This window comes from Lepidochelys olivacea, assembly GCF_965140295.1.
Source record: "Lepidochelys olivacea isolate rLepOli2 genome assembly, chromosome: 20".
NCBI lineage: Eukaryota > Metazoa > Chordata > Testudines > Cheloniidae > Lepidochelys > Lepidochelys olivacea.
The window spans coordinates 15,936,760-15,955,703 of NC_140430.1; the positions used below are offsets into that span (position 1 = coordinate 15,936,760).

The 18,944-nt window shown below is 45.3% G+C and overlaps 1 protein-coding gene across 1 annotated transcript; it reads right to left on the bottom strand.

Annotated features, from left to right (window-relative positions):
* Positions 1–300: 300 nt before the first annotated feature.
* Positions 301–17,367, bottom strand: LOC311510451 (gametocyte-specific factor 1-like; the record flags this gene model as incomplete). The annotated part of the gene is made up of 7 exons (XM_084610116.1): positions 301–499; positions 6,661–6,755; positions 11,475–11,538; positions 11,999–12,085; positions 13,447–13,573; positions 16,824–16,924; positions 17,349–17,367. 7 exons carry the CDS (start codon positions 17,365–17,367, stop codon positions 486–488), a joined length of 507 nt encoding a protein of 168 aa, XP_084466242.1. The 3' UTR covers positions 301–485.
* Between the last annotated feature and the right edge of the window lie 1,577 nt (positions 17,368–18,944).

Here is an 18,944-nt window from a genome sequence, read left to right on the forward strand (position 1 = left end):
CCACCGAGAGCTTACCCCCAGTGTGGGCTCACATGGACCAATGGTCTGACCTGGCACAGCAATCCCTATGAGAGGGACGTACCATCAGCACCATGCAGTGGTAAACAGCTGCAACACATTTAAATCCAAAGACATGCAGGGCTTGAGCAATGATTTACGCAAACCCCCTGCAGGAGGTAACTTGTAGAGCATGCTGATCCAGACCGTTTGAACTCTGCTAGCTCCTTGGCATCAGCGTGTATGGAGTTAGTTTTTGAGGGTTTGATCTCTGATATCAAGGGTTAACAGCATTCTGTCTAATTACCTTGGTTGGGATAATTTCGGGACAGCAGTCGATACATGAAGGACAGTTCTGCAGGAAGGTTAGGGCTGCGAGTGCTTAGCCAACACAGAGGGAATTTATAAGTCTGAGTCTCCTAACCAGCACCTCACATTTCTAAAGGAAACAGATGATGAGCACTCAATAGCAGCCTCTTCTCTGGTCTTCAGTTACCAGCTCCTGCAATTAGATGAAAAAGCAAGAGATTTTAGATAATCAACAATAGCAGCTCTAACATCATCCCCCAGTTGTAAGCATCAGACAAGCTGCTTTGGACTCAGTCTAGGTCCATAAGCTGCCCCCTCAGCAAAGTCAATCACTGTGTTGAAACGCAGACACTTGGACTGTTCTTCCACACTCGTGCTCACAGCCAGGCAGTTTGCGGTCTCCCCAAAGCAGCGACGCAGCACTCCTCATGCTACCACCCCCAGAGCACAAGCAACACCTGTACGAGCACAGGGGAGCTAGCGTTTTGCTCCTTGGTCAGCATACCAGGGAGTAGGGGAATGGGACTGGAGGCCTGGATACGGGCTATGGGGCCCTTTCATATACACAGAGAGGGGGGGAGTTTATTAGACAAACCGTTCTCTGTTTACAAGCAACATGCAGGAAAAGCTCCTTAACTGGGGGAAGCAGGTGTCTCACTGCTCTATATAGAGTCCCAATGTATGGTGGGATGCTGTTATTCCTGCCCCTTTGGCTGTGCTCATGCAAGATCAGGACTAGTGCCCAACCTGAGCCCAGAGCTCAGCATTAGTTCCTTCCCAAAAATAGACCCAGCCTGTCTGGCTGGAGCTCCAACACCTTCAGTGGAATGAAAACCAAGCAACCGTCCTTACTGCTGTGACTTTGGGAGCCGACCCAGCAGAACAAGGCTGATCCCGTGCATCAGCCCATAGTGCAATGTTCATTAAGAAAGATCAAATATGAAGCACAGGTATGTTCTGTAGGTCTCCAGGAAGCCCTGCTAGACTGGATCCTCACCACACCTTGGCTAGAAAGCTGGCTAAAGCTTTATATGACCAGCTGCTCTGTTTGGGCACGCTAAGGGTCCTTACCACACACTTGGAGTAAGTCGTTCTGCTTTAGCTCACTCTCAACCAATCCAAATGTACACAGACACATCTGAACTCATCTCCAGTGTGTGTTTATCAATGCTGTGACCTTCAGGCACTGAGCTAAGCCATTCCCCCTTTCACCCAAGTATCCTCCTTAGAAAACCTCATCTCACAAGATTAATGTACTAGAAAATCTAATCAGATACAGGTGCACACAATTTCAAGGTGGCCTGCCCATACAGTGACAAGACTGATTGCAGGTTTTGTCTGTGAAATGTTCCAGTACCTCTCCAATGATTCATGTGGACTCTCCACCTGAAATCAGGACACCTACTGTCCAGCATCTGGAAATGGTAGACTATTCCATACCACAGCCAGCCAGCCCATAGTGATGACCGTAGCAAAAGCTGATGAGCAGTCATTTTTCAAGTATCAATTTCCCATCCATGCACCTCAGCATAAAAAAAAGCAGAGGGCTGCCGACAACGCATCCCTGTACTCCCTAGACACATGCACCCAGCAGATTTTATTGTGAAATTGGTACAATATCCTGGGCTGCCTGGCTTTTTAATCATGGGAGGTGATTAAGCATCTGGTTGTACCTAACAGGTCTGCTTAAAAAGGAGTCCAAAAGAGGTGTTTTGAAGGCAAAATGCAAGCTTCACTGCTGCTCTAAGTACTGGAACATTTTTAAAGTTTAGTTCTGGCTTGAAAAGCGAGGATATTAGACAGTTCCCTTTACTCTGACCTGCCACTTATGTGCATTTGTTTGTTATCTTTCTGCTTACTTTACTGACCAAACTACTTCTGCTAGCCCTGCAAAGCCAGCAAAGCTGAGAGGGAGAGCTGGCTTGTATATAGCCAGATTAGTCAAACTGAGTTCCAGCTGCAGAATCTCTAATTCTTGGCAATGCACAAGCCAGCATGACTTTCAGATTCTTACTTGGATTCTAAGCTCTTTGGGGAAGGGACTGTCTGTCTTTTTGTTCTCTGTTTGTACAGCCCTTAGCACCATGAGATCCTGGTTGTAACAACGATATAAATAATATCGTCATGAATTTTCTGGCCTAACACCTGAGGAAAACTTGGGAATTAATCACCTCTCTCTTGTTCCCCCGCCCATGTGTTTTATGTAAGGCTGCTTTTGACAGGAGAACTGCACTTAAAGGGTAAAAAAAAATATCCTGCTTGGTGCAAAGAAGGAGTCGATTAGCATAGTGTGTTACAATTTTCAGATTTTTCTTAAATCAGATTACAACCAGACTATTAGACGTTATGCTTTTGGAACGTATTCATCACTCAGCACCTCAGAGTTACAGTTACATGAATCCTGACCTACTAGCTCAAAATACAGTGATAAAAATAAACTACAGAAATAAGCTTCATACCAAGCCCCCATTTATGTGGAGTGTGTTTTGCACTGCAAATAACTGTGTCCATGATGCTGCATTCTCAGTTCATTCACGCTTTCGCCTGGCAATTTACAGCAGGCGTCAAGTAGCATGTGTATTTCAATGGGGATCTCCTGCAAAAGTGGAGGCCTTTTTTTTTTAAACTGGCAAATTCCTACCCAAAGTGTAAACCGTAATAATGCTATTTTGTGCTTCTCCATCACCTTTCATCTGAGGATGCTTTATAAGTTGCATGTTTATCTTCTCAGATAACTAGTAATACTTAACTCGCAGGGTAAGTATTATCATAGAATCTCAGGGTTGGAAGGGACCTCAGGAGGTCATCTAGTCCAACCCCCTGCTCAAAAGCAGGACCCATCCCCAATTAAATCATCCCAGCCAGGGCTTTGTCAAGCCTGACCTTAAAATTACTATCCCTCCATTCTGTAGAGGGGGAAACTGAGGCACGGGGAGCTTAAGTAACTTGCCCAAGATCAAGGAGACAGTCTCTGTAGCAAGTGGGGCTCACACTGGGAACAGATGCTCAGATTACAGAAACTCTGTCATATACTCAGAAGTAAAAGACCATAATCCTCCCTAATGTTTAAACTAATGGCTACTTCAAAGGAATTCTCTTGCAAAATCTTGCTTTCTTTCAAGCCACAGGCATCCCCGGAACAGGGCAGCTTTATGGCCAGTCCGTCACAGCTACAGTTTGACAAGGGGACCAAGAAAAGCGCTCAATGGGTCACACCTCCTTCCAGTTAATGCTTGTTGCTGTTTAAGGGGTAAAAGATTTTCAATTAAGTATAGTGTAAATACATGAAACTCCCTCCCTAAGATCCAAATGGCATGGAATACCACCAGGCTGTTTAATAATAGATACCCTGAACTCAATGCTTTGGGAATCGGGCTCTTGGGACACTGGGCAACTGAATCAGTTTTTAAAGAACAAAACCTTGTGAAGAGTCATATGTGGCAAGAGCTCATAAGAGCTGCAATACTGGGTCAGATCATATTCCATCTTACTCAGTATCCTGTCTCCAACAGTGGCCCCTACCAGAGCTTCAAGGGGAGTAAACACAACAGAGCAATTATGGAGTGATCCACCCCTCTCTTCCACTCCCAGCTTCTAGCAGTTACAGATTTAGAGTCACCTAAAGCATGGGGTAACATCCCTTATCATCTTGGCTAATAGCTGTTGATGGAGCTATCCTCCATGAACTTATCCAATTCTTGCTTAAGCCCAGTTACACTTTTGGTCACCACAACATCCCATGTCAATGAGTTCCACAGGTTAGTTGTGCACGGTGTGAAAAAGTACTTCCTTTTGTTTGTATTAAACCTACTGCCTATTCATTTGATCAGGTGACCCCCTGGTTTTTGTATTGTGTGAAATGGTAAATAATGCTTCTCTATTCACTTTTTCTACAACAATCATGATTTTATAGGCCTCTATCACATCCCGCTTAGTCATCTCTTTAGTCTCTCCTTGTAAGGTAGCCTATTTCCCCCTGTTTTTTCCTACCCCCCCCCCCCCGACATTCTGGTTAAACTTGGATTTAAACTTAGAGAGTGGTCAGTTTGGATGAGCTATTGCCAGCAGGAGAGTGAGTTTGTGTGTGTGTGTTTCCGGGGGAGGGGTGGGGGGGGGTGAGAGAACCTGGATTTGTGCAGGAAATGGCCCACCTTGATTATCATGCACATTGTAGGGAGAGTGGTCACTTTGGATAAGCTATTACCAGCAGGAGAGTGAGTTTGTATGTGGGGGGGCGGAGGGTGAGAAAACCTGGATTTGTGCTGGAAATGGCCCAACTTGATGATCACTTTAGATAAGCTATTACCAGCAGGAGAGCGAGTTTGTGTGTGTATGGGGGTGGGGGTGAGAAAACCTGGATTTGTGCTGGAAATGGCCCACCTTGATTATCACACACATTGTGAAGAGAGTGGTCACTTTGGATGGGCTATTACCAGCAGGAGAGTGAGTTTGTGTGTGTGTGGGGGGGGGGGGGCGGAGGGTGAGAAAACCTGGATTTGTGCTGGAAATGGCCCAACTTGATGATCACTTTAGATAAGCTATTACCAGCAGGACAGTGGGGTGGGAGGAGGTATTGTTTCATATTCTCTGTGTGTATATAAAGTCTGCTGCAGTTTCCACGGTATGCATCCGATGAAGTGAGCTGTAGCTCACGAAAGCTCATGCTCAAATAAATTGGTTAGTCTCTAAGGTGCCACAAGTACTCCTTTTCTCCTTGTATGGAAGCCATTCCAGACCCTGGGTAATTTTTGCTTCCTTTTCTGAGCCGTTTCCAGTCCCCACAGCCTGACATCTGCGGTTTGGAGATCCTCGTCCCCTCCACTAGCAGGACATGTGGTGGACAGGAAAGCACGGCAGCCATGCAGCAAAGGGCTGAGACAGGGCATTCAGAGTAAGGCATGGAGCTGAAGCTCAGGATTTGACTTTGGGAGGGATAACAGCCATTTCAGCTCATCAGGGATGGACTCAGATGACTGAGAAAATGCCAAGTCTTGAGCCCACACTCCCCAAAACTACAATAGACTCATCCATAGACACCATTGGGAACAGACCCAGGCTTGTATATAGGGGAAATTTACCAACATTTATTCCAGGGGGAATTTTGTGCCACAACACAGTGCAGAATTTGCACACAATTTCATTCCCCCCCACCCCCCCCAGAGCAGAATTAGTGCTGCAAAGCTGCTGGCTGTCAGTAGCAGATGCGGGACCTAGCAGAGCCTGGCTCTCCAGCTTGCAACTACATGACACTGCCAGGGGGAGGGGGAGCTGGACTTTTCCATGCAGGTGCAGTTCCCAGCAGGTCCTGAAGGAAGGAAGTGGCATGCAGGAAACTCTGTACAAGCCTGGGACCCAGCATCAGGCTGTTTCTCCCTCTGGATCCCTGGGTTCTGGGTGGTAGGGGGTGCAGGTGTCTGGGGGACTAAGGGGGTGCCCCACAGCTGGACTCTGGGAGGGTAGGGGGTGTGGATGTCTAAGACTGGAGGGACAGAGATTTCTCCCAAGACGGGCCCAGCTGATGTGTGTGACACACTCAGACAGGTGCCCAACAAAAGCATAACAGAGAAACAGGAACTGGGTTGTTGTAGGAGTTTTTGACTCTCTACTCCTGGGGGAATCTTTTTTGCGGTCTGTATTGTTACAGACATACTGGCGGACAGGTATTTTGAAATAAGATCCCAAAATAATTGAAACTGGTGTGATTATATTATTATTTTGACAAATAAAATATACAGAATTTTAAAATATTGTGTGCAGAACGTTTAATTTTTTAGTGCAGAATTTCCTCAGGAATACACATTACTACACCACTATGTGGGTGACTTCCGACATGAACACTTATTCCAAACAATGGCCTTTTTAGTTAAGATTACATCCCCTTGGAAAAACCAAACCAAATGCTACAGCTGCTACACACGTGTACAGCTTCCACTGACTTCAGTAGCAGCTATACCCGAAGAGCTACAACTGTGTTGAGCTCCACTGTGCCAAACTCAGACCTGTTTGTAAGCCTCGACTTTTGTTCGACCAATAGCGGTGAATAAGTTAAATGTCAGATGCTACAGTAATGGGGGCAATACGTGGAGCCTGACAACCTTTGACACAATGCCACCTACAGCAAAATAAAACCTGGATACAGAAGACACTACAGAAATGCAGCTGCTTCTAGGGAGGATTGTGTTACAGAGCTCTCCATCTCCACTTGCTGATGGTGGTAATAAAAGCATTTCAGTTTATGGAGGAGAATGCTGACACACGGAATAAAAATACAGAGAAAAGTTATCCCGTTCCACTTTGAGCTAACATGTAGGTCCCAGCTTACAGCACGAGGAGACCACCAGCCGTTGTACTTACTGCTTTTCCAGGATAGGCTATACGGCAAGGACTTGGGTGCTCTCATGCCTGACATTAGGTTACTCTTTTGTTCCATTACCACGCTGGACCCAGGGCTGAAAGAGATCAAATACGAATTATCCTACACATGTGTACTTCTTTTAGTCAAGTACCTTTTACTATAAATATTGAAGTATTTTTCTAAAACTGAAGACAACAGAGTATGTTAATTTAAACAAATCTTCATGCAATCAGAACAGTTACTACTCCTCGCAAAGGCTAGAGAAAAGTGAACAACATGTTGATGCCATCTACTTTGACTAAAATCCCCAGAATCAGTCATCCAGACAAGAAAGAAATAAGCTAAAGACAGCAAGAAAAACCAGAGTTAAAGCTTGATTATCAGTATTGCGCTGCCCTCAACTGTAAATGGCATCTCAGCACACATGCCCTAGTCATCTCTATACATGCAGACGTCTAACAGTGAATGCCAGCGAAAATGAGATAGGATCAGAGGCTAAAATAGGGAAAGAAGAAGTTAAAAATTACTTAGACAAGTTAGATGTCTTCAAGTCAGCAGGGCCTGGTGAAATACATCCTAAAATATTCAAGGTGCTGACTGAGGAGATATCTGAGCCATAAGCAATTATCTTTGAAAAGTCATAGAAGACAGGAGATTCCAGAGGACTGGAAAAGGGGCAAATATAGCGCCAAATCTATAAAAAGGGGAATAAGGACAACCTGGGGAATTACAGACCAGTCAGCTTAACATCAGTACCCAAGAAGATAATGGAGCAAATAATTAAGCAATCAAATTGCCGAATCCTAGAAATAGGGCAATAAGGAACAATCAGCATGGATTTGTCAAGAACAAATCATGGCAAAACCAACCTAATAGCTTTCTTTGACAGTGTAACAAGCCTTGTGGATGGGGGAGGGTAATGGTAGATGTGGTGTATCTTAAGTTTAATAAGGCTTTTGATATGGTCTCGCATGACCTCCTCATAAACAAACTAGGGAAATACAACCTAGATGGACTCCTACAAGGTGGGTGAATAACTGGTTGGAAAATCGTTCCCAGAGAGTAGGTGGCTCACAGTCAAGCTGGAAGGGCATACTGAGTGGGGTCCCACAGGGATCAGTTCTGTTCAGTATCTTCATCAGCAATTTAGATAATGGCATAGAGAGCACATTTATAAAGTTTGCAGACAATACCAAGCTGCGAGGGGTTACAAGTACTTTGGGGGATAGGATTAAAATTCAAAATGATCTGGACAAACTGGAGAAATGGTCTGAAGTAAATAGGATGTGCAACACTCCATAGTCGTCATAGTATTATTATTAGGATGATTATGGCATAATTATGATGTTTTGTACGAGATCGGTCATGTAAGGTGTCACTGGAAAAATTATGATTTGCTGAATATGATTATCCTATTTGTATGCATGTATCATTTTTGTATCTGAAGTTATGAATATTGACTAGGTATCTGTATTTCAAAGGGGCTTACTCTGGAAAACACCCACAGCCAGCCTTTCAGGTACAACAATGAAGAAGCCAAACAGTGCTAATGGCTCATCAACAAAGACAATGGGCTGTGGAATAGCTTAGCCTTCCTGTGGAAGGCCAGTCTGTAAGTTATGGCTGCTATGACTCTGCAAGGGCATGTGACCAGACCATGCTTCTGGACTCCATTTGGGGTACCTGAATTTTTCCACAAACTGGTCTGGGAACCAAGTTTGAAACAGAGCTCCTGCCATATGAAAAAGCTATATAAGGCAAGGAGTGACATCGTTGGTTGTTCTTCACTTCCCCACAACTCAGAGAGAAGCTCTAAAAGAAAAAGTCTTGGAACAGGGTAGGAGATCCCAAGCTGCAAAACAAATGCAGCTTGTCCCTTAAGAATCTGCAAGCCTGACTGTATCATCAACCAGGGTGAGAATTTGTTAATTCAGATCCAATCTTTCTAGTATTTTCGGCTTATAGTTTGCAGTTCTGTTTATTTACTAGGTAATCTGCTTTGGTCTGTTTTCTACCACTTATAATCTCTCTTTTGTAGTTAAACTTTTTTGCTTTATCTAAACTGGAATGGCTGTGATCAAAGTGTCTGGGGAAAAATCTCAGCCTGGTTAACACAAGTATGCATTGTCCTCTCCACATTGAGGGAATGGCGAACTGGGTAATAAATTCATACTGATTGGGGTTTTGATCAGGGCGGGATGGTACAGCTCTGGGGTCCCAGACTGGGGGTTATTTTGGCTGTAGCCTCTCTATTGCTGGATCATGCAGTGGCTGTCCAAAGCCTGCATGAAACTGCAGCTGGGTGTGTCCCTGCCTGTGTGAATGCTGCTGGGAGTGTAGGTCCAGGAGCAGTCTATAGCCTGTGACAGCAGCACAGTGCTGAGAGGGAGCCCAGGCTGGTGAGTCAGTGGGCTCAGTGGAACCCCAGTCCCAGGTGGCACCCCTGGGGGGAACCCGTCACAGGATGAAATTCAATAAGAACAAATTCAGAGTACTCCACTATCAGTTGCACACATACAAAATGGGAAATGACTGCCTAGGATGGAGTACTGAAGAAAAGGATCTGAGGGTCAAACTGGATCACAAGCTAAATAGGAGTCATTCTGAGATGCATTAGCAGGAGTGTTGTAAGCAAGACGCGAGAAGTAATTCTTCTGCTCTAGTCCATGCTGATTAAATGTCATCTGGAAAGGGGCAGGGTGGGAAAACCTGGATTTGTGCTGGAAATGGGTCAACTTGATTATCATGCACATTGTAAGGAGAGCGATCACTTTGGATAAGCTATTACCAGCAGGAGAGTGGGGTGGGAGGAGGTATTGTTTCATGGTCTCTGTGTATATAATGTCTTCTGAAGTTTCCACAGTATGCATCCGATGAAGTGAGCTGCAGCTCACGAAAGCTTATGCTCAAATAAATTGGTTAGTCTCTAAGGTGCCACAAGTACTCCTTTTCTTTTTGCGAATACAGACTAACACGGCTGTTACTCTGAAATCTGGAGGATTGTGTCCAATGATTGGTGCCACATTTCAGGAAAGATGTGGACAAATTGAAGGAAGTTCAGAGAAGAGCAACAAAACTGATTAAAGGTCTAGAAAACATGACCTATGGGGGAAGATTGAAAAAAATTGGGTTTGTTTAGCCTGGAGAAGAGAAGACTGAGGAAGGACATAACGGTTTTCAAGTAGATAAAAGGTTGCTACAAGGAAAAGGGAGAAAAACTGCTCTCTTTAACCACTGAGAATAGGACAAGAAACAATGGGCTTAAATTTCAGCAAGGGCGGTTTAGGTTTGACAGGAAGTTTTTCCTTTTGTCCAAGTGGTTGAGCACTGGAATAAATTGCTTAGGGAGGTTGCAGAATCTCCATCACTGGAGATTTTTAAGAGCAGGTTAGACAGACAGCTGTGAGGGATGGTCTAGATCAGTGGTTTTCAAACTTTTTTTCTGGTGACCCAGTTGAAAAAAATTGTTGATGCCCACGATCCAAAGGAGCTGGGGATGAGGAGTCTGGGGTGTGGGCTGCGGCCAGGAATGAGGGGCTCAGAGTGTGGGAGGGGGTCAGGGCTCTGGGCTGGGGCTGCAGGAGGGGGCTCTGGGTTTGGGGGTTCAGAGCTGGGACAGGGGTGTGGTGTTACCTGGGGAGGCTCCTGGTCAGCGGTGCAGCTGGGGTGCAGAGGCAGGCTTCCTGCCTTTCCTGGCACTGCGGACAACGCTGCACCCCGGAAGCGGCCAGCAGCATGTCCGGCTCCTAGGCGCAGGGGTGCAAGCAGCTCCGCATGGCTCTCGCCCACAGGCATTGCCCCACCCAGCTCCCACTGGCCGGGAACTGGCCAATGGGAGTGCAGAGCCAGTGCTCTGGGCGGGGGCAGCGCATGGAGCCCTGGGACTTACCCCCAACCTAGGAGCTGGACCTGCTTCTGGTCGCTGCCGGTCGCTGCCAGGGCACAGTGCAGTGTCGGAACAGCTAGGGACTAGCCTGCCTTAGCTGGGCAGCACCACCGACGGGACTTTTAACGGCCCGGTCAGCAGTGCTGACGAGAGCCGCCGCGGCCCAGTGCCTTTCATTCCGCAACCCAGTTCTGGGTCACAACCCGCAGTTTGAAAAACCACTGGTCTAGATAATACTTAGTCCTGCCATGAGTGCATGGGACTGGACTAGAGGACCTCGAGGTCCCTTCAGTCCTACAATTCTATGTCACTGTTACAGGCTGTAGAAGTTCATATGTTGATGACCTCTGATTAGAGAGGTAAGGCACAGTACAATGATTTGGGTGTTCAGGGGTGAGACAGAGATAATGACCAGACACATTATGCTTCATTTTCCAATCCTGCATTGTGATTACACAAACAACAAAATGATTATTTCTGACTCAGGTCATGAGAGATTAGATTAGCTGTCAGAAGTTTAAGCCTAAATTGCTTAACAGCTGACATCAGTCTGCATTTCTATCAAGCCCAGCAGAACAGTTTAGTGTTTAATAACCCCCCCAACAAATACAGAACCAGTGGGGATTGAACCCAGGACCATCCACACTAATAGTACTACAGTAGAACTAGAGGAGTAACCATTATCTGGTAGCAACAGTATGTTCTTATACTCTCCTATGGATCTGCCACTAAAAGGAGACAGGAAACATTGACCCGGGGCACAGGAATGTTGAGTCATGCCAGTGGGAACGCCCCCACCATCACCCCAAAAATAGAATTCATAAAGTAAATTGCATCTTCCCAACAACACAGCAGCATGAGTTCAAAGTAGTTTGAAAGCACATCTTTTATGGAAAGCACTGTCACAAGAAATACACCTTTTGCTACCTGTTGTTTATGCCACTACTGAACGTGCCCCAAACGAAAGCAGAATTTGATTGCTCCTGTAGATCTGCCAAAAGGAAACAGACATCATTGTGGCTCAGTACCGAGTAACTTCTGCAAGCGTCATAGCAACATCAAATAAGAAATATGGCAGAGACGCTGCTAGGTTTACAAAACGGAATGAGAATTTTTTAAGGCTTGGCGTAAGTGACAGCAAAGCAGACATTTAACTGAGAAATATGAAGTGTAAAGGTTATCATCAATTTCCATTTTCATCAAAGCACAGATGGTGCAACAGACTATATGGAAAACAACAGAAGTTTTGTAGAGAATAGAAGGCATGTGGAAGAGCCTGTGAAGCAGGAGAACTTCATTTGTTCAGGGACAGTATAATTGGGTGTCCCACACATGATCTGTGCAGAAGGATCTATGGGACCTCTCTCTCCTAGTCCACGTGACTTCTTCGGGGACAAGAAGAAGGGGAACAGCAGGCGCTGACAGCCCATGTCATCAACCTACTTCCTTACCTCTATCCCAATCTTCGTCACATGGGGGTGGCTGCCACATGCTGACAATGTTCATCTTCTCTCCCTGGCAGTTATTTGACTGACTCACTTAAAGGAAAGAAGAGTCTTAGTGAGAAAATCTTTTTGGACAAAATAAAATCCTATTTTAGGTACATTAATCATTTTTTGACCTAGCTGCAGAATAGCTCTAGGCCTTGGCGAGGAGCAGCATACACTGGAAGCTGATCAGGTACTCCCCTAGTCTTAGGAGCAAAACTCTTGAGGCCAGGGATGGGCATCTTGAAGGTAGCAAAGGGATACAAAATCCATGAGAACCCTTTGGTGGGCCATAGAGGCTATATATTGTCTAACTAAGAAAGGTTTGCTACAACACCGAATGTTTGGCAAGCCAAATCAAATGATCCGGCAGGGTGGATGTGGCCCCCATTTGCCAATGCCTGTTTTAGGCCTTTTCTAAAGCTAAACAATTCTGCACACATTTTTCAGCAATGGTGCAGCTGCTCCAACATACGAATTGGGAGAGGGTTCAGGTGTGCTTCTACTGTCATGTCACAAAAATCTTCTCAGGGTTTTTTCACTACTGTCATGCTCTAAGCCCTGTCTACATTAACATGCACATCATTGTTATCTTCAGTACAACTCTACATTTGCCAGAGAATAGGTACTTTTTCCAGTGTAGTGATAGCCATATAGATATCAGTGGGGGGAAGAACTGGAACACGACCCACATAACCAAGTGATTTAGGTGCTGGGCTGACAGACCTGGATAGTGAACTCCTCATCACAGAGGAGACAGCATGGGCAGTGGTAGGGAAGCTTCTCCATAGTCCCCTCCCCAACTTGCCCCACTCTGAACTGGAGGAACCCAACTCCTGTTGGGAAAGTTGTTCAGCCTCCCTGGCTCAGTCATGGCTTTTCTGCTAAGTAGGATGTAACAGAAGTGAGGATTGTTATGGTCTAGACACTTGTCCATTAAGAACTGGACTGAGACCAATTTATTTCACATATGCCACTAGACAGGCTATAAAGATTTTTGGTCACTATCAGGTCAGATCTGCACTGGAGACCCACCCCTCTCATGGCCACTATCTTTCCTCTCTAAGCCATCCAGATTCCCAACTAGATCTCATTCAACACACACAGTTTATGGCATAATGCACAGTTCCCATTTTAATGCTAAAATCTCTGGCAGATAACACACGTAATGCAAGCCAGTTGCCTCTCAGATGCTTAGGAGAATTTGCATGGACACAGAATGAATGAAACTCAAGCCTTAAAGGATTCCTACTGCTTCAGGATCATGAAGCACTATAGGTAAAGGGTTGCTTATGGAATAATAGAGCATTAAAACAATCTAACATTAACAGCAGAAGTTACGTTAGAACTCCGTTAGCCCAAGAGTTCCCAAAGTGAGTTTACAGAGCCAAAGGAGTCTAATATTTTCTCACCAATGTCTTCCTCAATGCAGCTTTTGTCATCACAGCTTGATATATGACGGCTGATCTCAGCTCTGGGAACCTGATGGCGGGCATTAAAGGGGCATGTGGCTAGCTGCTTTGCAATTTCAGGGTGGTTCTAGAGAAACAGAAAAAGCATGTGCTATCTCACTGAATTCACCCAAACCCTTGTGTTTTCTAATCACTAGAGAAGGGTTTGTGCAATCTGCATCCTGAAATAGGTTGAAAAAATTAAAACAAGGAAAGTCAAACTTAGTTCAGGTCCTGAGCACAAAAGCAGTGGAAAAACAGCAAAGCATATGCATCCTTTATGATACAGCCTATGTTTGTTTATTTTCACATTTAAACTACGCCCTGAATTTATCTGATTGAAGATCAGCCCCAGAACAAGCACAGTGAAACTGTTGCAGCGTCATCACTGGCATGGTTCAGTGCACAGATGAAATTGCCCTAAAAACCCTACATAGGGAGTAAGTGCTTTGAAACCCTAAATAATTCAGCCACTTTATTTTTAAATTAAGTAAGAGACAAACTAGAGAACAAGAAGAAAGTCAAGGAAAGTGTGAATGATGGAGGCAACCTAGTGACAGAGGATGTACTTTTTTTGCCTCTGTCTTCACGAACAAGGTCAGCTCCCAGACTACTGCACTGGGCAGCACAGCATGCGGAGGAGGTGACCAGCCCTCTGTGGAGAAAGAAGTGGTTCGGGACTATTTAGAAAAGCTGGGCGAGCACAAGTCCATGGGGCCGGATGCGCTGCATCCGAGAGTGCTAAAGGAGTTGGCAGATACGACTACAGAGTCATTGGCCATTATCTTTGAAAACTCATGGCGATCGGGGGAGGTCCCAGATGACTGGAAAAAGGCTAATGTAGTGCCCATCTTTAAAAAAGGAAAGGAGGATGATCCAGGGAACTACAGGCCAGTCAGCCTCACCTCAGTCCCTGGAAAAATCATGGAGCAGGTCCTCAAGGAATCAATTCTGAAGCAGTTAGAGGAGAGGAAAGTGATCAGGAACAGTCAGCATGGATTCACCAAGGGCAAGTCATGCCTGACTAATCTAATTTCCTTCTATGACGAGATAACTGGTTCTGTGGATGAAGGGAAAGCAGTGGACGTGTTATTCCTTGACTTTAGCAAAGCTTTTGACATGGTCTCCCACAGTATTCTTGCCAGCAAGTTAAAGAAGTATGGGCTGGATGAATGAACTATAAGGTAGATAGAAAGCTGTTTAGATTGTCGGGCTCAACGGGTAGTGATCAATGGCTCCATGTCTAGTTAGCAGCCGGTATCAAGTGGAGTGCCCCAAGGGTCGGTCCTGGGGCTGGTTTTGTTCAGTATCTTCATTAAGGATCTGGAGGATGGCGTGGATTGCACCCTCAGCAAGTTTGCAGATGACACTAAACTGGGAGGAGAGGTAGATACACTGGAGGGTAGGGATAGGATACAGAGGGACCTAGACAAGTTGGAAGATTGTGCCAAAAGAAATCTGATGAGGTTCAACAAGGACAATTGCAGAGTCCTGCACTTAGGACGGAAGAATCCCATGCACCGCTACAGACTAGAGACCGAATGGCTCGGCAACAGTTCTGCAGAAAAGGACCTAGGGGTGACAGTGGACGAGAAGCTGGATATGAGTTAACAGTGTGCCCTTGTTGCCAAGAAGGCCAATGACATTTTGGGATGTATAAGTAGGGGCATTGCCAGCAGAGCTAGGGACGTGATCATTCCCCTCTACTCGACATTGGTGAGGCCTCATCTGTGTCCAGTTTTGGGCCCCACTCTACAAGAAGGATGTGAAAAAATTGGAAAACGTCCAGCGGAGGGCAATGAGAATGATTAGGGGACTGGAACACGTGACTTATGAGGAGAAACTGAGGGAACAGGGATTGTTTAGTCTGCGGCAGAGAAGGAGGAGGGGGGGATTTGATAGCTGCTTTCAACTACCTGAAAGGGGGTTCCAAAGAGGATGGATCTAGCCCTGGCTGGGATTATTTAACTGGGAATTGGTCCTGCTTTGAGCAGGGGGTTGGACTAGATGACCTTCTGGGGTCCCTTCCAACCCTGATATTCTAGGATTCTATGATTCTATGTTCTCAGTGGTACCAGATGACAGAACGAGGAGTAATGGTCTCAAGTTGCAGTGGGGGAGGTTTAGGTTGGATATTAGGAAAAACTTTTTCACTAGGAGGGTGGTGAAACACTGGAATGCGTTACCTAAGGAGGTGGTGGAATCTTCTTCCTTAGAAGTTTTTAAGGTCAGGCTTGACAAAGCCCTGGCTGGGATGATTTAGTTGGGGATTGGTCCTGCTTTGAGCAGGGGGTTGGACTAAATGACCTCCTGAGGTCCCTTCCAACCCCGATATTCTATGATAAGTCTCTGCCTGCGCTAGAGCTTAAGTCTTTGCAGTTAATGTAACCCTTCTGAAACAGGAGGGAAGTTACTCAATGTTCCAGCTGAGGCCACGTCTATATTGGGAGCATTTTGCCAGTACAGGTAAACTAGTGCGGACATAGAAGAGCACTACTGTCCCCCACTGAATGAAGAGCCTTTACCCTTAGAAAAGAGCAAGAATACAAAGAGGAAGAACCCACTGCTCAGGCTTGCTCTGCATGGCTTTTCTATCACTATAGCGATGTTGGCTAGGGGTGTGATTCCTAACCAATACAATCACACCAGGACATCATCTTAAAACGTGGATGCAGTTATACCGGTATAAGTGTGCTTATACCTGTACAACTAATATACACTAGCACTAGAGAGCTTAAAATAAGATACTAAACAGAGGACAAAAGAAAGGAGCAGATTCTCCTCTTAAATATACAGCATTCTCGCCCAGGATAGAAGACTGAGAAGAGGGACTTGCAGACAGATGTACACTGAATAGAGTTATTAGCAATATAAAAAAAGATGGCTTAGCAGCTCTCCTGCTCTGATTGCAAAGTAAAGAATTAACTGCAACATCAGATCACTTCTGCTTTGGCCAGCCAGAAGGCATCCATCTAACACTGGCTGCATTTGCTCCATGGCCTGAAGTGGGAAGTAAATACCCTGGTCCCATGAGTGAACTGTTGGAAGAGAATAGAATCCCATCACTGAGCTAGGTATTCTGAAGAATCTGTTTCGCCTTTCTTCAGGGTAAATGCACTGATCTGAAGGGCATTACTAAATATGAACTGGATGCTTTTACGAAGTGGTAAATGGATGAGCGATGTAAATATGAAATAAAGAAGGCTTCTTCCAGCCTAATAGCAAGTGAATGCATCCTTCTAGCAAAAGGCAGCACAGCGTACTGAGCTCACCATACATTAGCATTTACAAAAATATGATTTCCCAAGTGCATTAGAGACCTTAACATCCCATCCTACCTTCCTGCACTTTATAAGATGATAGGGAAACCGACAGGCCCTGATTTGATGATAGTTATCATAGGGACATTGTATTAACCTCTCTGGATCCAAAGCATCAACTGGAAGAGAAGGAATAAAAAAAGACAAAAGAAAACATTCTGTAAAACAAGTTCATCATCAACACAATTAACAAGAGTGGAAACATACTAGGTACTGGAGCTGCCCTCTAACGGGTTAAGCCATCAATTTTTAATAGCCGAGACAAAAATGCCAAACTGCTAAGTTGGCACACTCTGTGTGTACCCAACCAAATTCACTTCGGATTTTGGGTGAGTGGAATATTCAATTAAAAATGAGGAAAGCGCAATCAGTAGGGCAGAGTGGCCAGTACATATTAATGACTATACTTATGCAGAACAGTGAGCTGGAAATAAACATTACTATAAAAACCCTTGAAGCTACCAAATTAGGTAGTTGTACAGCAGTGACATGCTAAGGATTGGCAGAAGCACGGCATTCTGAAGTAAATCCTTTTGCATTTACCTTCAGACTCCAAGGCCATCTCTGCTGGATTAAGAAAAAATCAAACTAAAACAAACATGTCTGGAGTTAAGGATGCAATTTGCACTACAGTGCACTTGGCCCTGTAAAGTGCAGAGGTTGGCAGGTGCTTAAGAGCCCAACACTCACTGAACATAGTGAGGGCCGAAGTCACAGGCACTTTTTGAAAATGTTCCCTCCTAGTCCATACTATGACCCAGAGACAGGCACAAGTCACCTTAATCACTTAACAGTTACACAGAAGGGACAAGGTAGGGGAAGACCAACTTCTGATAGTGAGAGACACAAGCTTTCAAGCATACATAGACCTCTTCTTCAGGATTCAGTTTGTGTCCATGCAGCAGATTTCTTGCCATCACAAATGTGTCTCCCCTCACACCTTCCATGCTATTTATCCACGTTTGTATCAGTGTACAGAGGGCATGCACAGAAAGGAACATGGGCCAACAGACTGTGTGAGGTTTTCTAGATAGCTGGAAGTAAGGGGGACGGGCCAGATTGAAAAAACACTGATTTATGTAATCAACCTTTTTGATACCAGGGACCAGCTTAGAATCACAGAATATCAGGGTTGGAAGGGACCTCAGGAGGTCATCTAGTCCAAACCCCTGCTCAAAGCAAGACCAACACCAACTAAATAATCCAAGCCAAGGCTTTGTCAAGCCGGGCCTTGAAAACCTCTAAGGATGGAGTTTCCACCATCTCCCTAAGTAACCCATTCCAGTGCTTCACCGCCCTCCTAGTGAAATAGTGTTTCCTAATATCCAACCTAGACCTCCCGCACTGCAACTTGAGACCATTGCTTCTTGTTCTGTCATCTGCCACCACTGAAAACAGCCTTGCTCTATCCTCTTTGGAACCCCCCTTCAGGTAGTTAAAGGCTGCTATCAAATTCCCCCTCACTCTTCACTTCTGCAGACTAAGTAACCCCAGTTCCCTCAGCCTCTCCTTGTAAGTCATGTGCTCCTTAATAATTTTCGTTGCCCTTCGCTGGACTCCCTCCAATTTGTCCACATCCCTTCTGTAGTGGGGGGACCAAAACTGGACGCAACACTCCAGGTGTGGCCTCACCAGTGCCAAATGGAGGGGAATAACCACTTCCCTCAATCTGCTGGCAATGCTCCTATTAATACAGCTCAATATACCATTGGCCTTCTTGGCAACAAGGGCACACTGCTGACTCTTATCCAGCTTCTCATCCACTGTAATCCTCAGGTCCTTTTCTGCACTGCACTGCACTTTTCTGCACTGCACTTCGTAAGTGAAGAACTCTGCACTTGTCCTTGTCCTGGAGTTAAGGATGCAATTTGCACTACAGTGCACTTGGCCCTGTAAAGTGCAGAGGTTGGCAGGTGCTTAAGAGCCCAACACTCACTGAACATAGTGAGGGCCCATATCAGATTTCTTTTGGCCCAATCCTCCAATTTGTCTAGGTGACTCTGGACCCTTCCCTACTTTCCAGCGTATCTACTTCTCCTCCCAGTTTAGTGTCATCTGCAAACTTGCTGAGGGTGCAATTAATCCCATCATCCAGACCATTAATAAAGATGTTGAACAAAACCAGCCCCAGGACTGACC